This window comes from Notamacropus eugenii, chromosome 4, assembly GCF_028372415.1.
Source record: "Notamacropus eugenii isolate mMacEug1 chromosome 4, mMacEug1.pri_v2, whole genome shotgun sequence".
Lineage (NCBI taxonomy): Eukaryota > Metazoa > Chordata > Mammalia > Diprotodontia > Macropodidae > Notamacropus > Notamacropus eugenii.
The window spans coordinates 202,053,558-202,074,723 of NC_092875.1; the positions used below are offsets into that span (position 1 = coordinate 202,053,558).

General features: G+C 34.4%; 1 protein-coding gene across 8 annotated transcripts in view; it reads right to left on the minus strand.

Moving 5' to 3' along the window:
* ATP9B (ATPase phospholipid transporting 9B (putative)) overlaps positions 1-21,166 on the minus strand; it is a 481,309-nt gene that overhangs the window by 94,065 nt on the left and 366,078 nt on the right. For all 8 annotated transcript variants that reach the window (XR_011965979.1, XM_072604052.1, XM_072604050.1 and 5 more), the window contains 2 exons: positions 6,863-6,975; positions 4,050-4,298 (listed from right to left, as the gene is read on the minus strand). Coding sequence is in view for 7 of the 8 variants with exons in the window: in XM_072604052.1 (XP_072460153.1) it covers positions 4,050-4,298; positions 6,863-6,975 (362 nt within the window). In the remaining variant the exon portion in view is untranslated. The remainder of the gene's footprint in view (positions 1-4,049; positions 4,299-6,862; positions 6,976-21,166) is intronic.

Sequence of the window (21,166 nt, forward strand, 5' to 3'; positions counted from 1 at the left end):
AGAGACAATTTAAAAATTATGGAACTACCTGAAAGCCATGATCAAAAAAAGATCCTAGACATCATCTTTCATGAAATTATCAAGGAAAACTGCCCTGAGATTCTAGAACCAGAGGGCAAAATAAATATTCAAGGAATCCACAGATCACCACCTGAAAGAGATCCAAAAAGAGAAACTCCTAGGAACATTGTGGCCAAATTCCAGAGTTCCCAGGTCAAGGAGAAAATATTGCAAGCAGCTAGAATGAAACAATTCAAGTATTGTGGAAATACAATCAGGATAACACAAGATCTAGCAGCTTCTACATTAAGGGATCGAAGGGCGTGGAATATCATATTCCAGAAGTCAAAGGAACTAGGACTAAAACCAAGAATCACCTACCCAGCAAAACTGAGTATAATACTTCAGGGGAAAAAAAATGGTCTTTTAATGAAATAGAGGACTTTCAAGCATTCTTGATGAAAAGACCAGAGTTGAAAAGAAAATTTGACTTTCAAACACAAGAATGAAGAGAAGCATGAAAAGGTAAACAGCAAAGAGAAGTCATAAGGGACTTACTAAAGTTGAACTGTTTACATTCCTACATGGAAAGACAATATTTGTAACTCCTGAAACTTTTCAGTAGGTAGTTGGTGGGATTACACACACACACACACACACACACACACACACACACACACACACACACACACACATACATGCACACACAGAGACAAAGAGCACAGAGTGAACTGAATAGGATGGGATCATATCTTAAAAAAATTGAAATTAAGGGGTGAGAGAAAAATATATTGGGAGGAGAAAGGGAGAAATGGAATGGGGCAAATTATCTCTCATAAAAGAGGCAAGCAAAAGACTTTTTAGTGGAGGGAAAAAGAGGGGAGGGGAGAGAAAAACATGAAGCTTACTCTCATCACATTCCACTAAAGGAAGGAATAAAATGCACACTCATTTTGGTATGAAAACCTATCTTACAATACAGGAAAGTGGGGGAGAAGGGGTTAAGCAGGGTGGGGGGGAGGATGGAAGGGAGGGCAATGGGAGGAGGGAGCAATTTGAAGTCAACACTCTTGGGGAGGGACAGGATCAAACGAGAGAACAGAAGTAATGGGGGGCAGGATAGGATGGAGGGAAATACAGTTAGTGTTACACAACACAACTATTATGGAAGCCATTCGCAAAACTACACAGATATGGCCTATATGGAATTGCTTGCCTTCCTAAAGGGAATGGAGGGGGGGGGAAGGGATGAAGAGAAGTTGGAACTCAAAGTTTTAGGAACAACTGTCGAGTACTGTTCTTGCTACTAGGGAACAAGAAATACAGGTAATGGGGTATAGAAAGTTATCTGGCCCTACAGGACAAAAGAGAAGATAGGGACAAGGGAAGGGAGGGATGATAGAAGAGAGGGCAGACTGGTGATAGGGGCAATTAGAATGCTTGGTGTTTCGGGGTGGGGGGAGGGGACAAATGGGGAGAAAATTTGGAACCCAAAATTTTGTGAAAATGAATGTTAAAAGTTAAATAAATTAATACAAAAAAAAAGGATGAACATTCAAGATATAATGCAAAGGTAGAATCAAGAGGACTTAGTTACAGATTGAACATGGGGAGGGTTGTGGTGGGTAAGAAAGATTTAAGAGCTGAGAATGATACCTAGGTGGCAAGGCTGGGTGACTAGGCTGATGGTTGTGCCTTGAGTAGGTAGGGTTTTCCTGCTTTATTGTCTCCCATCCCCCACCATTGAAATCAAGTGGCCTTTTCTCTGTTCTTTACATAATACATTCTATCTCCCATCTCTGTTATCATACTGGATATCCCCAATACCTATAGTGTACTCCCTCCTCACCTCTACCCCAGAAAATTCCTTATTTCCTTCAAGATCAGCTCAAGAACCACTTAATATGTGGCAAGCAATGTGAGAAGTGCTGGGATACAAATACAAATAAGCAAGACAGTCTCTACTTTCAAGCAAGCTTGCATTCTAATGGAGGAAGAAAACCCATAAAAAAGAGAAAAGTGAGGGGAGTGAGACTTGTGTAGATATATGGTTTGCATCAGGAAGGAAGCAGAAGGCTGGCTCTTGGCAAGATAATGCAAAAGCTTACAGAATTCAGGCTCCTAGGAGAAGAATTCAAGCTCCAATTGGAGGAAGAAGTGAAGAATAGCCAGAGTGCAGATGGCATGGTTTGGAATAGGCCTGGAAGTAGCAAGGTGGCTTGTTTCTAGGCAAGATTGGCAAATCTAATAACTTACTGCTGATAGATTTACTGGTTGATTTTTACGGTCAGACAATTGAGTAAAAGGGAATGGAGAATACAAGATCCTATTGTATTTACTATTCACTGACTATTAAAAAATGCATTTGATAAACTTGGCCTGTGAGAAGATTTGAGAAAATGTACTCTTTTTGCTAAGGCAGAGTATGATGAATCAATGGGGAATATTGAATATACTGTCAACTATGGCTGGGTTGTTCGTTTCACTGAATTGCAAGTTTCCTTTTTAAAAAAAACTTTATTACAAAGCATGGATTACTAGGTAGAAGAAGGACATATTCAGAAATAAAGGTGATTATAAAAACAAATGAGAGCAATACAAATAAAGAAATTCTGATACTCTGAAGCAAAAACCAATATTAATTGAATACTTTCATGACAGTATTTTTCATCCATCAAAGTCAAACAAGATTCCCTGAAAGGTTTAACAATCAAGGTCAGAGACCTTTTTTTATGACCTTATGATTAATAATAACAAACAAAATGCAAAAGCAGAAAGAAATATTCTATCACTGAGTATGTCCAGGGTACAGTCCAATTAAAAGAGGTCCATCAAATACTATATATCAATGATACTGAACTGATTACATAATGCCCCAAAACAGTATAGATCTTTAAAAATGATATCCATCATGATTCAAGTAAGCCTAAGATAACTTTCCACACAGGAAAAATCAAGTAGGTAAAAATACATGGACATTTCTATAGAATTGATCATCAGAATGTAAATCTTTAATAAACACTGAAAATTCCCCTTAGGTATCATCCCATGTTTTTAATTACTCTATGCTTCTTCCTAAAACAAGGTCAACTTCTAAATGTGAACATTTGTTCAATCAATAAGCATTTATTACATGACTGTGGCAAGTGCTAGGAGTACAAATATAAAAACATGACAGTCCCTGACTTTAAGGAGCTTATATTCTACAGAAAGAATTCATGTTCATCATTACTTAAATACATAAATACTCAGTGATTTCTTTTTTTCTCTCTGGTGGGGAAAGGAATAACAACTGAAGAAAATAATGAAATTTGCAAGGCTGTGTGGCCACTAACTATGGAATATCATAACTAGTAAGGTTAGTTATGGTAACTGGGACAAAAAAATCCCAAATTAAAATCAACATAATAATTTATTTTAGATAAAACCAAATTACTTTAATCATAGATTTTATGTAAAATTGTTTAAAAATAACAGCAAATTAGGTACCATTATTAGGTATCCAAATGCAGAATTTATGCACATTTCCGGGCTTATTTATTTACCTTTGTAATTCATATTTAGCATCTCTATCTTGCTAAGTAATGGAATGTTAATATTCAAAGTTAATTACCCATAATTTAAGATATATTGCTTTAAATGTGCCATGTGCAATGCTACTTTTAAGCTTCAATTGACTTATTAAAGTTAAGCTATAAGATTATAAAATCAACATGATTTTCCAGTTTCTTTCTTGTTACTCCCTGAAAATAACGCTATGCACTTTTCAAAATGTAATACTTTCAGGTCAAATCTATCAGTCTGAAAGTAACCCATCTCCCATATGCCTAATTTATGGTTAGCAAGTTAGTAAGTGAGAGAATCTGAAGGAATAACAATTCTCCAGGAAATTGTGTATGTCACTTTTCTATTTACCATGGTCATTACTGATTTTAAGAAAAGAACAAAAAAAAAGACCTGAAATCACTCTATTCTTTGTTTTAACACAGACAAGTGATTTCAAGGCAATATTATTTAAGAAATACACTTTTTAAAAATGTTGCACTAACCTCGTCAGGGCTAGATGCCTGGTAAGTTCGATTTTCATCGCTGAAGTCCTGATCCACCTCTGCATATTCAGTTTCACCAGTGACTCCAGCCCGGGACTCGTACACAGGAGTGACATTGTGACAAAGAGCAATAGCTTTCACTGCCTCATGTATTCTACTGCTAACACTTTTTCGAACTTTGGGAGCTGAAGACTGAGATTTCCTGGATGGTGTTGAGCTAGTACTATTTCCACTAGTTTGCAAAAACATCTTTAAAATAAGAAACAGACGAAAAGCAAAACAAAGACAGATAAATTAGAGAAAGCTGAAGATAAATCATGGAGTTAAATTGATGATTATCAATATGCTCTATTTTTCTAAAATTAATAATATTCAGGGGGATAATTTATTTTATTATCTGCTTTCAAATATGTATTTGTTTACAGGATAAAATTACTTTTAGCCACTACTAAGGAACATCATTTTCACTTACTCGTAACTGCTTGAACATACCTACTATTACTGACAAATATTTCCATGTGGTAAAATCTACCAAAACGTATGTTACTACAATATTTAAAATTCAAAAATCCATTCTGGTAATTCCATTTTAATTGTATAATTTATTTTTTTAGACGTCTTTGTCAATTTGCTCACCTACTACCAAAAAATAAAAATATATCCAAATACAGTATGGGAGCTTTTATTCCTGACAACTTTTATTAGAATTAACTGCAATATACATAAAATAGTATTGAAGTAATATAGAGAAAAAAGAATTAAATACCTCTGCTGTTTAGGGTTAGCTGAAAGATTTTCCTATATACAATAAATAAAAAGGTTGTTATAGTTTTTAAATTCATGTTGGAGATATTTATGATTTGGGTTGACCACAGTTAATTTTAAAGTACTCACTTTATATAATGATTAAAATGACTGCTGTGGCTTAATTTTAAATAATGTCGCCCCAATGTAGCTACCAATTCATTGCCATGGTGCATGCTGGTCTCTCTACATAGGTTCAGCTGTATGATTTAAAATAACTGATTTCCCCCAGAGAAGATGATTATTTTTTATTATTAACTTTCTACTTGGGGAAAGGCCTTTTAAGGTTAGGGTGTGAAATAGCAACTTTATCTGATTCCACCACTTTCTGTCAACTTTATTGTAACTTCACAACAAGCTTCCTTAGAAACCAAGGCTCTTGTTTTTTGACTGAGTGTACTGATCCACTGAACCGTGAACATTGTGCCCATCAAATTACAGTGTTGTCTAATAAAGGGTTTAACTTTTCTGCTCATCTGGCACTGCTTTTCAGTGAAAGCTTTAAACCTCTGCATTTGCATTCTGCTAACACTGATGCCATTACAGCCGCAAATAAATTAAGCCGATTTACTCCTTCTGAATTATGTTATGTTTATTGATGCTTGTATAATTTAATTTCACACAAATTCCATTAAAGATTATGCCCTCTATCACAAAATGCTTCCAGTGGGGAAATATAATCAGGTTATAATAGATTTGTGTGTTGCATTACAGTGGACCTAGTAGACTATTGTCATCTTAATAATAAAACACAACACAAACAAGGGATAAAATCAATGTCACATAAGAACTACTGTCTAAGCAGCTAACCAACTGACAGCTTCTATTAAAAAAGATTAAATAAAAATCCTTAGATGGAAAGAACTACTTAAATATTTGTTTTTAAAAAATATAAAGTAATTCTTCATTTTTCTGTTATTAAGATTTCCTATGAAAGAGAAACTTTCGTGAAATCCTGTTTAAACACTATTATTCAGGCATAACAGAAAAATTGAAAAAGAAGAACTTCAAGAAAATCAAGTGGTACCTTACAAATGAATATTAAAAGACACAATTGGATTAGGGAAAATCATCCTCCAACTCCTCTCTTACAAGGTAACAAAAAGGTCAACCACACATTCATATTATTTTATCATTACTAAATGTCTTAGAATAACAGAAAATCCTACTGTTATTTAATTAAATCTAAATCATGCAGATATACAAATTAATTATTTGTGTGAGCAATACTTCTCTTTAAAAAACAAAACCCAAATTCAAGTGCTAACCTATTTGTAAGTTCTTTTAACTAAAGAAGTAGCTACAAAATTATTTTTTGATCCAACTTTTAATTATGTGTGACAAAATCCATTACAACGGAATACGCTAATTTCTAAGAGGAATTAAATTTCCAATTCTGTTTTAACTTGAAGTCTGATATAATCAATAGACAAAATCAGTATCAAGGCTATGTCTCCAAGACTAAAGAAACAAGTTAATTTTATCAATCTACCATGTTAGGTGGTAACTATAAAATAACAATATTCTGTCACTTTCCACTTTTGGACATTTATCTATCAGGATTATATATGCTATGGGTAAAGCATAAACTTCATCAAGAAAAAAACCCAATGACAAAGGTAGCGTGGGTGAGTTTTGTCCTCCAAAGCCACCATCAGAGGGAGGGTCATTTACATGGTTGAATTTGGTTACAAATTGATAAAGGCAAAAACAACTGCAACAAAAAGCAGAATATTTTGCATGTCTTTAGGTTGAATGCAAGGATGTGGGGTTAGAATTTAAAGGAATAATCCTTAAATGGACATTGTTGGAGTTGGCAAACCTTAAAAACCTACCTAAAAATATACACATACATGATATGATTTGCATATGTTTGAAGTAATTTAAAATGATAACCCAATGTTAAACAAAATTGCTATTTAATACATTTTCATAGAAGATTTTATCAGGAGTAAGAAAAAAATTCCCTTGCCCTTTCAACAGAAATTAGGTAATAGAAGAAAAATTACCTGTGAGTAAGAATTAATGATATGATTTTGAATTTCATCCATTGTGTCTGTTCCATAAGATACAGTACCTAAATGGAGGCGCTTAAATATCATCTCATTTTGAGTAAGTGTTCCTAGGATAAAATTATGAAAACAAGAAAGAGCAATTCAATTAAATGTGTTCTAAAGAGAATGAAACATTTACTTCCTGTTACTCTGTTACTTTCCTGAAGTATTTGGTATCCTCTATATACCAGATTATGTCCCAATGATCGATCCTTCCACATTTTCATCTATGATTCTTAATTAACATAATAGTTACAATTTTTTCTCGTGTTAGCGAGACCAAGAAACATATTCCAAGTATTTATATTGAACATACTCAAAGCTAGTCCTTAACTGGTCAATTTAATTAAATGAAAATAGTTCGGTTTTATATTTTAAAAAGTTATATGCTAAATTGTATGTATTCACAAATTTTATATATTCTGGGAAAGACATGAAATATGATTATATTACTCCTATGCTTCCAAAATCTTCAGTGGCTTTCTATTACTTACTAAGTTCATACTGCTCTGTCTGGTATCCCAATCCTTCATAATATGGTGATAATTTTTATTTTTAGCCTTATCTCATCCTTTTGCTGCCACATATTCTATGATTCATCCAAATGAGACTATTTACTCTTCATTACTGCATGAGCTTCTGTGCACTTGCTGGAATGTCCTCCAGTGTAGAGGAATAGGTTAAGCTCCCGCTATGTGACAGGCAAAAATGTAAAGGAAACAATCCCTATTCACTTCTCATGGGGAAGAAAAGTAGTACATGTAAGACAGCATGATTATCAAATGAATAAAAACAAATTACACAAAGGAGTTAAATATAAGGTCATTTGGGAGGGAGGACATTATAAGTTGAAAGAGTTCATGTATAAGGTGGTACTTGAGCTGCTTGTCAAAGGAAGACTGAAGTTCCATGGGGAGGAGGTAGGGGAGGTACCTTTGATAGCAGAAGGCTAGACTGTAGAGTGCCAGAGAGAGAGAGAGAGAGAGCAATGTTTACTGAGGCTAGAAGGAGAATTTTCAGGTAGACTGTGAAAAGTTTTAAACAATAAACACAATTCATAGGAAACCAGTGGAGTTGATTATATAGGGGATTCACATGATCAGATCTATATTTAAGGAAAACTACTTTGGTAGCAGTGGAATAATGAAGAAAAGACTTGAAGCAGGGACACCAATTAGGAGGCTGTTTCAATAACCTAGGTGAGAGATAATGAGTTCCTGAATGTGGTAGCTCAAAGTGGAGAGAAGGGTTTTGATGCATAAGATATTATGAAGGTAGAAGTGGCAAGATTTGGCATCTCGTTGGATTTGCAAGGTAAGGGAGCACGAGGGGTATAGGATAATGCTGCTGTTACAAATCTGTAAGACTGAAAGGACGGTAGTGCTCTCAACAGAAACAGGAAAACTCAGAGGCAGGGTGGACATAAGAAGGAAAGTTAATGAGTTCAATTTTGGACATGTTGAGTTTAAGGTGTCTCTGGGATGGATAGTTTGAGATATCCAATAGGCAACCCTACATGGAGGAAGCAAAAGATTTCCTGTAAAGTTGATTTTCTAAAAGGCAAACATTTCTAATTTGTATCCTCCAAAAAGGTGGTTATTTATTAGAACTGCTAATGAATTAGTGGAGTCTCAGTATAATGTAAACTAGATGGCAAGCAAAACTAATTCACAATTGGTATGTAAAGAAAGACAATTTGGGAAGACCATGAGTAATTTAATTTCATAATATTTCATGGTTATTGCTCTGTCAAAGAGATAATATAAACTATCTAATGTACTAATTTTATATCATAGAGTAGCACAGAGAATAGCAATGCATTTTTAAACCCTGCTAAGTTTTTCCCCCCCAATAAGTGGCATGTAAATAAGAATAAATTCAAAATAGTATTGAATGGATTAGATATGCAGTGACACTCACATTTTTGGACAAGGTTATCCCCCTCCCTTGTCCTCCCACTGAAAGGGGAGGGAGAAAAGAGGGCAGATGTTTATTAATTTTTTAAAAATTAATTATAAAAAGATTTTAGAAGAAGGGTTGGGAAGGAAGATGGGATAATATTGACAAAATAGAGATACCAGAAAAAAACCTAAACTTTAAAAATATATGAAAGAGAGCAGAACAGAAAGAGTTACAGAGAGCTGTGTTGCCACTACTGTTTTAAATGTAAAATATGTATGCTTAAAAAAAGAAAAAGTTGTACCTAATAGTTTCATATACAATCCTCTTTTTCTCTTCTCTTTACATGAAAATGTTCATGCTTTTGTTATCTGATTAAAAAATTGAAATAAAAATAAATGCAATTAAATAGAGAAAAAAGATGATGAAAGAAAATGAGGCAATACAGCGGGTTCCAAAAGTCTTAATGAAGTTTTAAGTTTTAATAGCTTAAAAAAGTCATCATACACACTTCAAACATATGTGTCTATGTAAAAAATATGTACACTTCCAGAGATAAGTGCCTTCATTAGTTTGTGTACTCCTTCCATTGGGGCACATTGTAACTCCACCATACCTAAGTAAACAATTGGTTCATCCAGCTGCTTTAGCATAAAACTGTTCCACAATCCTCCCTGAAAGCCCCCTCCCCAACCTCCAATCATTACCTAGTGACCTTTGAACTTTGATAGTTGCTCTTTGGAAAATAGATACATTTCTTTTACTGAGCCTTGATTCTTACTACCTTGATAGACCTTCTAAAGTTTCCACTCTGGTGATACAACTTTCCGAAATAGAAAACTAAGACCATGGAAAGACGAGGTATTAGAGCAGGCCTTTAGCACTAGAGTCAGGGTAAAGATTCAAGTTATGCCTCTGACACATATGACAATGGACAAGTCACTTTATCTTGCCGCAGGATGATCTGCAGAGGAATTCAGTGTAGTAAAGTTCTATAGTTAAAGGAATATTTATGGATGACTATTTGAAGGGACATTATCAACATGAGATGCATTTTGCTGAAATATGATGTCAATTAATTCATTTTTTTCTCCCCAATTGTATGTAATATAAAGAAAATGAAAAGTTTTACCTGGGATATACATAAAAATATACTTACTATATACTATAGTATAGTATAGTATAGTATAGTATATATACTATATAGTTACAACTAAAACATGGCTGATGATTCTTAGTTGTTTTTTTTCCCTTTGGTATTTCCTGACATTTTTTAAAATAAAAGGGAACAATTACTTCGATAGGTACCATTTGAGTGCTGGAATAAAGTGTTAAAAATAAAAATGAGGCACATATTTTCACAACTGTCCTAAAACTTAAATAATTTCACATAAATAAAATAAAATACAATTTAAATATCAATGCCAAGGTTACATGGTAGTGATATCTGTAGTCAATTTATCTTCAGGGTGGTAAAAATAAGACGCCTATATGGTTTTAGGGGGAAGATATTATTTTTGAAACTTTTTCTTACCTAAACAGTGTACAATGTTCATTAAAATGCTTTGAAACACGACAGAGGATCTAGCCCTCTCCCTCAACTTTTGCAATGTGCTGCTTCCTATTCCTAATGCCTTTCCTTTTAAAATTTTATTTCCAAAGACAAGGCAAGTTCTCAATTTGAATAAAAAAAAGGATGTAAATGATCAAATGAATTTCTAAAACAACCCTTATGGAGTTGCAGACTGTCAACTGTCTGCATTCTCCACCTGAATCTCCTTCCTGTCCCCTGACCTCCAGCGACCAATGACTGAAGATCAGAAAAGATCAAGGTCATTGGTACTAACAAATGCCTCAATATCAGAAACAGATATGAGGTTAAAGAAGATGCATAATGTATCAATATTAAGGACCATGGGACTTTTCCATTTGACTTGCTGCTGAAATCTCCGCTCTGATAATTTCCCCAGTAGAATGTGGACTTCAAGAAAGCACCGCTTTTCTGTTTGGATTCCTACTGCTTAAGAGAGTACTTTGTATACAGTAAATCCTTAATAAATGCTTTCTCCCTTATTCATTTTCAAGTCAAAAGAAATATAAACTCAGAACTGTGACTCAAAACCCCCAATTCTGTTCTCAACTCTCCTACTGATGTGTTGTACCCTCAATGATGAGTCATTTAACTTTTATAACTTAAGTTTCCTTATTTTAAAAATTATATATTAGAAACCATATTAGATTTCTCTAACATACCGGTATCTGAGCTTAAAGGTTTTTAATGTTTATTAAATCTTGACTTAAGATTCATCAGTGTTATATAACCAGTTCTATTCTTACGGGGTTCCAGTCATATTTTATATTGAAATATTTAAAAATCAATGAATTAAAAGAATAACACCAAGAGTGCTAAAGGTCAAAATGAGCTGAAGTTGGACAAAAAAAAGTCAAGAAAAAGGGTGGGTAAAATTTTTGTTATTTTGGGGTATAATGTGAAAAAAAATGGAGCTCAAACAGGAAGGAATATGACTGATCTAGAGGGAGGAGGCGATGAGAACAGAAAATAGGGAAAAGGCAAAAATTATCAAGTTTTATTTTGCTTCTGTTTTGTCTGCAAATGAGGAAGATTTCTTGACTGGCTCCAATCTACTTTTCCAACATATTATTTCACTTTATGTTCCCTAGTGATCCCTGAAAGATTGTGTAGAACGGCAAAGGAGCTTCTGGAGTTCAAAAGAGTAAAATGCGCGCATATTTTCAAAATATGTAAAAGATTATTTAAACTATAGGCAAATAAGTCTGACTTTGATTCCTGGCAACATTCTATAAATTATTATTAATGACATGGTAATTGAGCAACTAGAAAAGTTGTTCATATTCCGTGACAGTCAGACTCTAAAAATTATAGTATGGACTTTAATAAGGATTAATGTTAAGTGAGAAATTTGGTTTCAAAACCCCCACAAGTTTACAATGCAGAAGCTGTAGTTATAGAACAGTTTGACTGAAAAAAAGTTCTGGAAGACGTGTGAACTGAAAGCTCAATGAATCAACAATTAGCCAAAGAAAGCTAATGTGATGATCTAAGGTTTCAATAAAAGATCTAGAGTTCAGGACTATGGAAGTGGTAATCCTGAGTCACTTGAAAGGAGGGAATGTATTATTTTCATTTTTATGGTGCCAAAAGTGAAAATTACTAAAAATGGGACTGCTCTGTGAATATTTTTGGCTTTAAATCTTCTCTTTTGACAAAGACATATGTATAAACTTAAAAAAAATACATTAATCCCCTGGTTTTCTTTTGACATCTTGATTTTTTCCATTACTAGCATAACCACTTTACGCTCTATATCATATCTAGCAGTTGGGGGGACTCACTCATTTTGGAATTAAAACACACACATGTGAAAACCCTGAAAGTCATGAAGAAAAGTAACAAAAATCTCACAATGCAAGAGAGTTCAGAGACTATAAATTGTTTAGATAGTTAACATTCAGCTTATGCATCCAATTCATTATTATTCTTTAGAGAGACAGTCATTCTGTCAGCTATGAGCTTCTCAAGGGCATGGCCTGTCTTTTGCTTCTTTTTGTACTCCCCAGTGTTTATAACAGGCATATAATAGGCACTTAATAAATGAGAACATTCCAAGAATAGGGGGGAGTCAAGAGAAAATGCCTGAAACTGAGAGGGGAAAGGAGTAAGGGATAGAAAGGGGCTAAGTTATGAAGGGCTCTGAATGCCAAATACACTATTTTATAGTTGACCCTACAGGTAATGTGTAATAGGGAGACAATGGAGTTCACCAAGTAGGGGCATTCCTATGTTTTAGAAAAATCACTTTGGAGGCTAATTGGAAGATGGAGTGGGGAAAAAACAGAGGTAGGCACACCCACCAGTAGGGAACAGTGTAAGTATGAGGTGATGAGGGCCTGCACCAGTCAGAATGGGATGGGATGTATTTGTGAGATGTTGCAAAGCTAAAATGGATAGGCCTGGGCTAAAGATTAGATAAGGAAAAGGGGGGTGGAGGGGAAGAACAACTGATGGACATCTTTTTTTTTGCTGTATTTGGAAATTAAAATCAGATCTTTGATAGATTGGTATTAGATATTGATATGTACTTAAGCTTTTTATTCTGTAGCATAATCGAGGTAACATGAGATAGTCAACAGAGTTGGCTAAAAATAATTCTGACTCAAATTCATTTTAAAATTTGGCATACCAGAGAGTCATTTTCCTTTTTAGTAGCTATAACTAGGGAAAAATGCTTCATTTATAAAAACTTATTTATGCAATAAACTGAAACAATAATGCACCATAATTAACAACATGGTGATAAATTTTCCTTATAACCTCAATTTTTGTTTCAAAGAAAATGAAAATTAGAAAACAAAAAACTTGCAGTTATAATATCATTAAATTTTTAAAGTTACTAATAAATCATGTTACAAATGCTTTGTCAAAACCATGATTACATCTTTTGTCCAAGCAGCAATGAAACGAATCTATGACTGTGATTCTGTCATTTGGATGAATACAACTTTAGTGACTTCTTTAAAAAAGTGACTACAAATGGATATTTATGTTGTGCTCCTCAAAACCATTTTTCCACATTAAGGTTAATATTGGAGCTTTTATTATAAATACATATGATTTAAGATTTCATTATGGGAAATCTACAAATGTTGATAACTAAACCTTCTAGAATTCAAGGGGTGGGTGAACCAATGAAGTCTGATAAATTTGTATGAGTTGGGTAAGATTCTTTTTTAAAACTCAATTTTAGGTGATTTTTAGAATTTTCTCTGGCTTATTACACTATTCTTAATCTCTTAAAGTAGACACTGTTCAATATAGTCACAATTTTAAAAAACTTGCAAATAAATGGAAGGAACTAAACTGTAAGATATCCAGATGGTACAGTGGCCACCAGATGATAGACTATCAAAGTTTTCAACTTTGTTTTGGTATATACTTACCACAGAAGGGAAATACTATTTGTCAAAAAGTTTGTGTAGGATTTCTGAAGAAAAATTTAGTTGGCTCTTTAATGAAGGAAAGAGTTTTCTGACTAGAATTGTATCATTAAACACAGAGCAAAGCAGCCAAAGAGGAAATTAATTTCTCAGGAAAAAGTCCTGCAGGCATCATTCCCTGGGTAGCAACAGATGTGATTCACAACAGAGCACTGGATAATTTTTTTGAGAAGCAGATGCAGAGCTTTCTGATCAAATATTACTAGATTGTAATTTGGCCTAATACCAAAATTCTAACAGGCCACAATAAAACAGCAAGCAAGCACTTGCAATATATAAGCATTAATAACTTTGCCAGCACATTACAAGGATGTGCATATACCTTTTCCACAGTGTCTCCACTTTATTGAAAAAATACCTTCTCTTAAGAAAATGTTAAGATGTTAATTTAAATAACACATTTTGCCAATGGATACCTTAAATAACAAATCTGGAAATGAAAAAATTGACATTTCACTTCCCAAATGATCAGACTAATTTATGATCTCACAATATAATTACACATTAGGCACTAATAATTTCAAAGCATTTCACATCTGTAGGAAGTTACACACTTTTAAACAAATACCTATCTAGCATACTGGCTTCAAACTAGGCTTCCCCAAAGATTATGAATCCCAGCACTGTATGCATCTGTTCAACCATTCTATGTGTTAAGTATTTCAACTGGTCCAAACACCCCTAAAATGTTAATTACAGCACTCAAATGCAAGTATACACATTAGTAATAATTGTGCTAGGAAGACTGTTCATGTTATAATTGAATACCCTGGTTATTGTCATGAGCGGGCAGAAAGCTTGCAGAGTCACAGCCTGTATACAAGAATGCTGAATAAAAATTTCTAAATCTTATTTTTTGTGATTATAAGCTTTGCATGCACTAAAGAATATGAAATATAATACATTGCCACCCTTGAAAAGCTTTAGAAACAGCATATTTCCCCATAATGGATGGTGCCTTTCTGTCAAACTTATATGTGATTCAAGTCCAAACAACATGGCATTTTGGGTAATGGATGCTATAATTAAAATGTGAGTCCTAAAAAACCTGTTGTTTTAGTGGGTGTTTTTTAGTAATGGCTTTGTTCTACATGAAGATAAAAACTCCCTAACAAAGGAATTAATGTATTGCTTTAATAGGCTGTGCCCTGAGTTAAGTTTTAAAATTTATGAGTTCTCTGCAGCATTGTTCTTTAAACAATGGCATTGTCAAATGCAACCAGTGAGAAGATTAAAGTTCTCCCAGCAGATTAAGTACAAATTATCTGTCCTCCTGTTTCAGCATCATTTGTTCATTTATCACATAACGTCTAGTATTTCTGGTCAGTGTCAATATGCTCTGCATCCTTGCAGTTAACAGATGTCTTCTCTTGTCGAATGAATTACTTTATGTTTCACGCACTGGTGGCCGCAGATGTGTCACTATAGCAACATCATTAATTTCAGATCTTACCGGAAACATGCACTCCAATCAAACCTAATTATACCACATTGCTTTCTTGTCCCACAATAAGGAAACTATAATGCAATTATTGGGATACTTCATTTTCTATTCTGCTGTGGCAAATGAGAGAGCCACTGTGATGGACGTTTCTTGTCAAAAAGCTTATTGATGAAGCACAAACCCAATTTACAATCATATAAAGGACTACCTTGCAATTATGTTAGTAATGTAATGCTTCTTAGACTCAACAACTAATTCTTAATCATTTCAACTGAAAGCTTGAGTCACAGCATAAGATTTTTTCAGACTGTTTTCGAGATTTTTCTTTCTACTTCCAACACAGAAAATGGGGAGTGTTATATTTAAGCTGAAACACAATCACCTATTGATAACTGCACTTCCTACCCTAACCATATTCTTTAAGAAAAAAAAAATTAGGTCAGTTGAGTGACCTTTAAAACTTGACACACTTCTTACTTAACAACAGCTCCACAAGAGGGCAGGAGAGAAGTTACTTTATTTATGCATCCAAGTTAAAGTGTAAAAAATGTAATTTGTTACTTTCTTCCCACATATTATTTTTTAGCGAAAAACCCACAAACATTCCAGAAATTTAAAAATACATACTCTTGTTTTCATTAGTTTAGTAAATACCATGTTAGAAGAAATAGGAAAAGTAAAACACAGGGGAAAAAAGCCTGACGATATTCTTATTTATTATTTTTGAATTCCTGGGCCAGTTAAAAGTTAGGAATAACAGGTAACTATATATTTTTACTCTTTCACTGTTTCTCAGTTCAGAAATAAGGAAGAAGATGCATTTGATCATTTTTTACATATCTAAAATGTCAATATAAAGGTCTCTAATTTTTTTTTTTTTGATGGGGAGGCTTATCTGTTGGTGATGGGATTTGCTTCAGTTAATTTCAAAAAGATAATTGTTTTTTGATATATGTGTTAAGAAATTTTACTATAAAAGGCAAAGATCTATTAACCACAGAAAATGGCTTTGCTAGCATGGAAATCAAAACATTTTACATAGGTAACAATTAATAGGGCTGGCAGGGGACAGAAAGAAAAGCAAAAACTTGGTCCTTGCCCTCAAGAAGCCCACATTCTAATGGGATAGACAACATGCAGGAAACTATGAACATACAAGGTATACATAGGGTAGATGGAAGGTAACCATTAAGGGAAGGTCCCAGTAGTGGGGAAGCAGGGAAGATGAAGGAAAAATGCAGAAAGGTCTCATGAAGATGTGATCTGAGCTGAGTTCTAAAGGAATCTACGAAAATCAGTACACAGAAGTGAGGAAGGGAGAGTAAGGCAAAGATATCAGGGATGGAAGGTCATATGTGAGGAATGAATGTGTGAAAAGTGCATGTATTAAGCTCTTAGTATATGAAAACCACTGTGTTAATAATCACTGGGGAAACAAATAGGAAGGGACTAAGTATTAAGCATCTACTACATACCAGACACTGTGTTAAAGCACTTTATAAACATTATTTCATTTGATCTTCACAGCAATCCTGTGAAGTAGGTGCTATTCTTATTCCCATTTTACAGTTGAAGAAACTGAGGTACTCAGAGGTTAAGTGACTTGCCCCAGCTATTCCAATAAGAGTCTGAAGCTGGATTTGAACTTAGATCTTCCTGACTCCAGGCCCAGCACTCTCTCATCGCCTCTGCCTAAGAAGATCACTTTCTATCGAGGCAGACAATACCTTATATGAGATTTTAGCTGTTAAGTGAGAAAGAAAGTTTCCAAGGTCCTTAGCATACTGTGGCAAAACAGATGGTAATTTATTCTCTTTAATGCTGTTTCTACTAAAAAATCATCAGTTTCTGATGTTGAACCATTTGACAGAGTCAAAAACTTTGACGGCACTCTTTCACAACATGACTAAAGTGGGAATATGTTTAATATGACTGTACATACATAACCTATATCAGACTGCCTGTCACCTTGGGGACAGTGGAGGGAGGGAAGGAGAAAAAAATTTGGAACTCAAAATCTTATAAAAGTCAATGTTGAAAACTATTTTTACATGTAATTGGAAAAAATAAAATACTATTAAGTGGGACTTTTTTTGAGCCTTTAGTAGAAGAGATAGCATTTTTAGAAGTGGTTGCCACCATAAATATCCCCTGGGGTGGCTTTGAAGGACTATGGGTCCAGAGTTCTGGACTATCTCCAATCTTGGCATAATGAAGGTGGTAACTGAGGTGAGGAGTGGTAGTACCTTTCCCCTCATGTGTAGCTGCTTCACCTACACTGCCTTGTAGCAGCTGGTCCACAATTGGTTGGTCATTTCTCCATAGGAGTTGCTTACCAGGTGATGGCTGTGGAAGCACAACTGAAAGCAGGACTAGTAGGCTGAGGAGCATTACTACTGCCAAGGTTCTTGGCTTCAGAGTCCTGGGCTATTTCCACCTAAGGCTTAAGGGAATAATGGCTGAGGCAGTGGTAATGGTTTGACTCATCTCACACAAACTGTCTTTCCCACAGCGAAGCAAAAAGGCTAATGGCATTGGATCCTAGAGTATATGGAAGGGAATAAAGCGTAAGAAGATAGGAGGTAGGAGGGCCAGGTTAGAAGGGACTTTAAATACTACACAGATGATTTGATATTTGATCCTAGAGGTAATAAAGAACTCCTGCAGTTTTCTGAGTAACAAAGTGACATGGCTAAATTTGCTCATTAGGGAAAAAACAATCAAACCAAAAAACAAAACTCTGGCAGATAAATGGAGGATGGATTGGAATGGGGAAGCAGAGAGACCAATCAAAAGGCTATGTCACTAGTCTAAGACAGAGGTGGTGCAATCCTATACTAGAGTGGTCACAGTGTAACAGCAGAGAAAGGAGCAATTATGAGTAATCTTGTCAGGGTTGTAATGCTAAGATTTGGCAACAGTGGAGTTTAGTATGATATTAAAAGTTGCAAGCCTGGGTGACCTGGGAGGCTGATATTGTCCTGGTAATAGGGAAGTTTGGAAGAAGTGGAATTTGAAGGGAAATGAGTTCTGTTTTGGAGATATTGCACATAAAATGCCTATAAGATATCCAATTTGAGATGCCAAGAAAGAAGTTGTTAATGTGAGAATGGAGGTTAGGACTGGAAATAAACATCTGGGAATCATAGAGAGATGATAATTGACCCATGGCAGCTGATAAGATCACTAAGTGAGATAGTATACTGGGAGAAGAAAGGGGGCACAGAACAGAATCTTGGGGGCAATTCATGATTAGTGAGAGTGACCAGAGAAACCAGCAAAGGGTACTTAGGAGCTGTCAAACAAGTAAGAGAAAAACCATGAAGAGATCACTGTCACAAAAATATAGAAAGAAAATATCCAAGGAAGAGGGTGATCAGTTGTGTCAGGACTCCAAAAAAATCAAGAAGGATGCAGATTGAGGAAAGGCCATGAAGTGTGTTAGTTAAAAGTTCATTGCAGAGAGCAGTTTTAGTTGGATGGTGAAGCCAAGAATCAAATTGTAGGTTTAGAGGAGAGTGAGAACAGAGGAAGTGGAGGCACTGAGTAAAGACAGCTTTCTGAAAGAAAAGAATATGATGAGAAGTGTGGTCTCATAAACCAAATAGAAACATATAGTAAATACCAGGATAAGCTAAAATCCCCAAAGATGGCAAAGTACCCTGGTCTTCTTCTACTCTGTACCTGGATACAACTCACATGGCAACTTTAGGGGCAAATGCCATGGGAATAAAGGAATGAGTACGAAATTGAGAATACGTGCCACCATTTTTTTTTAAACCGAGTAATTTTTATTAATAGAAGAAGTAGCATGGCATAGTGCATAACCCTAGAATACAGAAGCCATAGGTTATGCCTTTGACACATACTACCTGTGTGACTAGGAGCAAATCACTTGACCTCTAAGTGCCCGTGCCTAAGACTAATTAAATTAGAGTATACAGAGGAGTTACTCACCTGCACCTACTTAGGTGTTCCTACATTGAAATTTCCCCACACAAATCAAATCACAGGTCTGGAAAAAAGAACTCCTTATTCAAATACAAAGTTCTATGAAAATGTTTAGTTTTGTAAAGAATGATATTCACTTATCTTTCTTATCTTAAAACAAAAAACAAAATGCTATTTCTTGATCCTCCTATTATCTTAAGCTCTAATAATTTCTCTCCCTTCCTTACAAAGCTCAATTTCTAGCAAGACTTTGCATGCACAACCTTTACTTTCTTCAAACACACACACACACACACACACACACACACACACACACACATACACTCTCTCTCTCTCTCTCTCTCTCTCTCTCTCTCTCTTTCTCTCTCTCTCCTCAACATCTTACAATCTGGTTTCTGACTTCACTGTTGTACTGAAAGTACTTTTCCTAAGGTTATTTACGATCTCTTGATTCTGGGATCCAGTGACCTTCCCTAAAGTTTCATTTACTTTGAACTTTTTGGAAAATGACACTAATGACCATTCTCCTTGTTGATACATCTCTTTCCACTTATTCCTGGTTTTCCTCATTCCTGTCTGTTCCTTTGTTCATCACCCTCCAGTCCTCTAATCTATACAGAAGTTTTTCTAATTTATATTCTGGCCCTATTCATCATAATTTGTGTTCTTAGATTTATCAAACATACAGGCTACTGCAATCAATTGCTTCTGTATCTTATTTACACTGAATAAAAATTTCTTTACAAACGTTTTTATGACTATATAATATCAAATATAATATCTGGTAATGCTATTACTCCTTGATTTGTACTTGACCTCATTTTTTCTCTTGAGATCTATGTCTTTTTTTCCCTGCAAAAGAATTTTGTTATTGCTTTCTCTAGTTCCATAAAAATATTTAACTGGTGATTTGACTGACACAGCACTAAGTGTGCAAACTAATTAATAATTTTTTTATATTGACATGAAGTAAACATATAGTGACTATCTATGTATCTGTATTATTTATAGAAAAGTTCTATAAGTCTAGCTTGATTTTCTTCTATGTATTTTAAGCATTTTGTAGATATTTTGAAAGGAATTCTCATATTCCTGGCTTTTGTTAGTATTCTATGGAAATGTTGATTTTTTTGTGGACTTATTTTATATCCAGCTACTTTACTGAAGCCATTGATCATCTCGATTATTGTCTTGACTTATTCTAGGGAGATTTCTAAGTATACCATCAAATCATCTGAAAATAGAAATAATTTCACCTCATTTTAGTCAACATTTACATACTATTACTTTTGTTCTTTTCTTTCCTATAGTTAGCACTTCTTGAAGAATGTTAAATAGTAACAAGGAAAGAAATTATCGCTGCTTACACCAATTTGTGATGCGAGATATTTTAGTGTTCCTACATTATAAACTAGCTCTGGATTTTGAACATACATTATTTAACATACCAAAGGATTCTTCCATGCTTATGTTTTTTAGCGCTTCTAAAAAACATAAATAACAAATAGTATATTTTGTAAAAGGCTCTTTCTATATTAAAACAATCATGTGGTTTATATTTCAGTGATTTATATGATTAATTATGGCAATTATTTTCTTTATGCTGAACTTTGTTACAGTTTTTATAAGAATTCAACTTTTCACAGTAGATTATTTTCTGGATATATGGCATATATGAACATGAAAATTAAATCCTCTACTGATTTTGGCTTATACCTGTCTTTTCCTTCATTATCTCTCTCTGGTTTGATTATCAGGGCCATATTTGTTTTATATAGCCAAGTTTGGCAGTGTACTTGATAGAATTTGCTTATAAATTTAGAGGAGTTCTGCTTCGAGTATTTTCTTTCTTCTTCTCTTCCTTCTTCTTTTAGGTACTCAGCGAACTGTGCTCAGAGTTTAAAAGAAGCAGTAGAGTGGTCTAGATT